We start from the raw sequence: 5390 nt of genomic DNA on the forward strand, positions 1-5390 counted from the left end.
CCCCCCTATCTGATCCTTTGATTTTGGACCTTGTCTTTCACACACGAGAACCTCTCTACGGCGTCTCTGCTTTGTCGCTGGATACGGTCATGTACAGGTAATGGGCGTATCTGCATCCCCACCCAACTCTTTTTTCTTCTGGTCATACACGCGCACTGGGGTTCATCTGGGGCATGACACACAACAGAGTGACAGTCGGCTTGGTCTCATGTACTTGAAAACTTGAATGTTGAGAGAGGTAAGAGGATAGATACTGGGCAGAGCAATATGGTCGGGGCTGGTGCCTGCATGGACGGCAAGAGCCAAACGCCATCGCTGCCAAGTCTGAACAGTAATGAAACAAGTATATACAAGAGTAGATGTACAAAAAGAACAAAAGATATCCGCCTCAACTTCCGCTCCAAGAACCGCTCAAAGAATCACAGACCCCGTTTTTTTTTTGTTTTTTTTTTACAAAATCTGACCAGCCTGGCCAGGGACGCGGCTCTTGACGTTTCCGGAACCGATGGTCGCGATCTTGGAGTAGGGGAAGCTGCCGGCGCTGAGGGTGCCCTTGGGAGCCAGGTTGGAGCTGCCGCCCAGGTCGACGTCGTCGGTGACGGCGTAGCCGGTCTGGGGCGAGTCCTCAAAGAGGATGGCCTTGTTGGCGCAGTTGCTGAAGGCGGTGCTCTGCACAAAGGCCTGGCCGCCCATGCGCGTGTTGATGCCGCTCGCCATGACGGTGTCGTAGTAGCTGTTGACCACGTGCAGGGTGCCGAAGCGGAGCAGGGGCGTGCGCGAGTTGATGCGCTGCCAGTGGTTGTTGGCGTACGTCACGCGCAGCTTGCCGCTGTCCTCGCTGGCGTTGCTGTCCGAGTGGCCGATGAGGGACGCCTTCCAGCTGTTGGGGGGGTGGTGTTAGTTGTTTGTTGCTAGGGAACAGTATCGAATATCTCGAGAGAGGAAGAAAAAAAAAACACTTACGCCTCGTGAAAGTAGACGTGCGACACGGTGATAAAGTCAGCCCCGTGCGAAATGTCCAGCAGACCATCCAAGTCGTCCTTGCCGGCGTTCAGGTCTCCCTTGAGGTCGCAGTGGTCGACCCAGACGTTGGTGGAGGCGTCGATGCCGATGGCGTCGCCGTTGCTGGCCTTGACGCCCGAGATCTTCATGTTGCGCACAATGACGTTGTTGGCCCGGCGGATGTAGAGCCCGACGCCGGTCAGGGAGCTGCCGCGCTCGCCGTAGATGGTCTTGTCGGCCGTGACGCGGACCTTGGCGCTGCCCTGGATGTTGCCCGACACGATGATGGTCAGGGGCCCCGACCGGCCCGCCGCCTCGGTCAGCGCCGAGAGCGTCTTGACCGTCACGGTGCTGCCGCCGGCGCCTCCGCGGGTGCCGCCGTTCTGGGTGCAGTAGCCGATGTTGCAGGCCTGGCTGGCCTGGCGCTTGATCAGCTCCTCGCGCGTCTCGAGCGGAGAGGCGGCGACGAGCCCGACGAGGACGGCGAGCACGTTGATCTTCATGTCGACGGCGTGTCTGGGCTTGGTGCAAAAATACAAAAAGAGTGACGGGGGATTGTCCGGTGCTGAGCAGTGAAAGAAAAAAAAAAAAAAGAAAAAAAAAAAAAACTCGAGCGAATAGACAACCTGAAGAGCGGCGGTGACCAAGCGGGTGGCGTAAAGCTGGACGGTCAAAGGAAACCTCGATGGCCACAGCTATCTTATATAGATGCAAAACGCAACAGCCGTAATGGAGAAGCAAACCATGATTCTCATTTCCCGCAAGCGTGCCCCATTCTCGACAAACGCTGCACTAAGATCCGAACCCAAAAAAAAAGGGCGGATCGGCCCCGGGATGCAACCAATGTCAGCTTGTCGGCATATAATTCTATTTGAAACCTTGACAAGGCTGGCTCTCCACATGGGTGACATGGGGCGATGGTTCGACGGAATCGTACTGTAAATATTTTCCCGCCGTGGAACAATTGGGATCGGCCAAGAAATCCCCTGCAGTTGTCCCAATGTGGTGGCTCAGGTTGGGGGGGTTAGGAATGCCTGCGAGGAAGGTAGCGAAGGGTGGGGTCATTGCCAACGTCGCCGAAGCGCAGGGGTTTTGCCCCCTTTGTATTTTGTTGGTAATAATATTAGCTCGACCTCTTGGTTCAGAACAGGGACCGACCGGAAATCACGAACGGTTTCGACAATTGTTCAGTCTGCTGGGGTGGTAAAGGGTAAAATCTGTGGCAAAAAACAGGCCCTGCATAAGTGATTGAAAAGGGGTGTTTTCAAGGGTACAGAATATTAATTGGCCAGAGATTTATATCTAAGTTTCTGCACAAAATTGGCAGCAAATCCAGATGAAATACTTTTTATGCCCCTGAAAACAGGCCTTTTTCATGTTTGACATAGCCCCTTAGTCTTTTAGAATTTATTTTACCCTGACAGACTGTATTTTTTATTTCTTCGTTCACTTTTTTTTTCCATTTTTTTATTATCATTTGTTCTTTCCTCCTTCTATGGAACCTTCACCAACCTTCACATCAGGTCACGAATCTGAAGAATAACGACAACCGCATACGCCCTATTGCGTAAGCAACTGTTACGTCATAAGAATAAAATAAAAAGCAGGGAAATGGGCTACGATAATTGGAGGAATTACCCGCAACCGAATAACGGTGAAACACGCTACGGTAAATTGATTGAAATCTGCCCTGGAACCTCCACACACCCATCAGGCATTTCTTGGCCTCAGCGGGATCTGCCGTTGGAGGAAAACCTATAACCACTGCATTGGCAACGGCATGCGCATGAGGAGTGCTTTTCTTGCTGTTCCCAATTGTATAAAAAAAAAAAAGCATCGGGTTCGGATCTCGGCAACTGGCAAAGCCATACACGATAATCAACACCTGATCACGGCTCCGACCTTCTACAGCAAGCTCCGTGCGGATCCCGGCTATACGTCCTGTCCCAATTAATACCTTCCCCTAGTACGGTCACACGTTGCTGCGCCTACGGATCTTGAGCTCGTAGCTCATTGGCGGAATTCGCATTATGCCATACCACGTGCCCACCGGCCTCTCAATCTTTTCAAGCTCATACTCGAGCAGGACGTGCGCAAGCATGAGCTTGAGCTCGGCTGCAGCAAAGAACCTCCCCGGACAGGCGTGCTTGCCGTGACCGAAGGCCATGTACTCGGTGGAGGTGCAGGAAAAGGCCGTGCGCGCGCGCCCTTCGTCTCGGACGCCCGTCTTCTCGTCACCGTCGCCGCCGTCTTTGGCCTTGGGGACGAACCGAAACGGCCGGAACTCGAGCGGGTTCGGATAGTAAGTCTCGTCGACCATGACCGGAGCGGCTGGGAACATGATGGGCGTGCCCTTGGGGAGGACTTGGCCATTGGGCAGCGCCAGGCCCTCGGGGGCTGTGATTAAGCGGTTGCCGGCGACGCTCATGAAGGTATTGAGGCGCGCCGACTCCCGCAGGAAAGAATCGGTCTTGTACAGGTTGGCCAGTGCCCTCTTGCTCCATTCGCCGTTGCACGAAGCAAGCACCGAAACGACCTCCCGCCGCATCTCTTCCTGCACCTCGGGCCCGGCTGCCGCTAGGTCCAGGACAGCATGCGTGAGGCTGAAGGTCGACGTGTGGATCGAGACAAAGTTTGCAAAAAGGGCACGGCTGGCCAGCACCTCCGGTTTGGAATAGTATGGGTCGTCGAGTTCTTTGGCCTGCTGGATGGCCCACTGTACAAAGTCGTCTCGTTGGCCCTTTGTCTCGCCGCGGTTCAGATCGGCAAGCCGCCGTTGAACTTCAGGCACGATAAGCTTGCGGAATCTGCGTAGAGAGAAACGGTGCGGCAGTGTGATCAACGGTGCGACCACAGGGCGTAAAGGTCTCCAAACATTGTGCAGCAGGCAGCCGGCCACAAAAGATCTCCGGACAAATTCCATCGTCACTTTTCTCATTTCTGCATCACGGCTCAGGGGCAAGCCGTACGTCACCCTGTTTGTTATCAAGCCGAGCATCTGCTGTGTTGTGTCGTAAACCTTGACGGCGGTCCATTCGTCCGAACGACCCCATTGCTCGGTAAAGGCCAGCTCCGCCTCCTCCACCAAATCAGGGATCAAATTGCCGTAATTCTTTGTCAAGGCCTTGGCGATGAGACTGATGTGTAGAGGGGGATCGTGGAATCTGTTATCGAGAAAGGCGTATTCGAATTGCAGCGTCTCGAGGCCGATGTCGTATAGGTTAAGGACGTGGTCGGGCTGGGATATGATGTACTTTATCCAGTCTTTTGGCAGAACTACCATCCCTTTGATCGCACCAAAGGATGGAAGAAAGTAGGGTTGTTGGGGCCATTGCTTGTATGCCGAGAAAACAGCCTTCTGGCCATCCACGGTGTTGCGTAGTTTGGCTTGCATGTAGGGGAGCCAGTCGCCCTCTTTTGCACCAGCGATAGCAAGGTCCGGCAAGTTACTGGGCTTGAAAAGAGTTTGGTAGATGAAGCAGCATATCGCCAATGCTGATAGCACTGCGATTTCGATTGTCAGCATGCTTTCAAACATGGTGGCTTTTTGGTCAAAGTTGAGCAAAAGAAAAAAGACTTGAAAAAACAAGATTCACTTACAGTATAGGGGTGATGTAGGCCAAAAGTAGTAAATATATAACCATGATACCAGAGTATTAGGCTAAGGGTACGAGCTCGTTTCCGTACTCGTACAAGATCCGAACACTGTAAGTGCAGCCGTTTTAGAGTCAGGTGATCACTACAGCATTTAAAACGGACACAGGCCGACTGAGGATAGCCTTTTTACATGAAAGGCGAATAAAAGAAAAGAACAAAGTTGTTAAAACAAAAATAAAACGTGCGCCAATCAGCTTAAGGCGCTCCGTGGTCCGCACAAAATTTATACAAGTTCGGACTAGATGGGTTCGGATTAGATCCCTGTCATCAAAGCTTGTAGCTTCCCAACATAAGGCCAAATAACCCCATAACTTGCCTACAACGGCATGGTAACCAATGGGCGTTCGCGGCGTTTTGAGGGTCTTCGTATTGCAAAGACTGGCGTCAAGACAGCAGGACATACCACACCCTCCATTCCCACAAAAGTACTATCGCAACTGAATTCGTTTCGCCATCTCATAGCTATATATTTTTGTGTGCAACAGATACGAGTAGGCCATTGTCATTTTGAATTCCGCCGGCCAAGGGCAGCTTTCATTCAACCGAATACTTTCATCCAATGTGGCGCATGGTGTTCAGTTTCTTTTTGGCATTTCCCTGACAGCGCCGACATTGACATGTGCAAGTTGCCTCGAGTGTTTTCAACACCACCGAGTTTCTATCTATCAGTGTTGCAGATTTTTACTAATCAAAAAGCATGTTTCCCTGATAGGAGTCAGCCTTAGACGAAG

The 5390-nt window shown here is 52.3% G+C and overlaps 2 protein-coding genes across 2 annotated transcripts; both read right to left on the bottom strand.

Annotated features, from left to right (window-relative positions):
- Positions 1-450: 450 nt before the first annotated feature.
- PpBr36_04794 (uncharacterized protein) lies at positions 451-1505 on the bottom strand (the record flags this gene model as incomplete). Its single annotated transcript, XM_029891953.1, has 2 exons — positions 451-880; positions 964-1505. 2 exons carry the CDS (start codon positions 1503-1505, stop codon positions 451-453), a joined length of 972 nt encoding a protein of 323 aa, XP_029749723.1.
- A 1469-nt stretch (positions 1506-2974) lies between these two features.
- Positions 2975-4540, bottom strand: PpBr36_04795 (uncharacterized protein; the record flags this gene model as incomplete). The annotated part of the gene is made up of 1 exon (XM_029891954.1): positions 2975-4540. The coding sequence occupies one exon, from the start codon at positions 4538-4540 to the stop codon at positions 2975-2977; it is 1566 nt and encodes a 521-aa protein (XP_029749724.1).
- Positions 4541-5390: the final 850 nt, after the last annotated feature.

Source organism: Pyricularia pennisetigena, chromosome 6 (assembly GCF_004337985.1).
Source record: "Pyricularia pennisetigena strain Br36 chromosome 6, whole genome shotgun sequence".
In the NCBI taxonomy this organism is placed as follows: domain Eukaryota; kingdom Fungi; phylum Ascomycota; class Sordariomycetes; order Magnaporthales; family Pyriculariaceae; genus Pyricularia; species Pyricularia pennisetigena.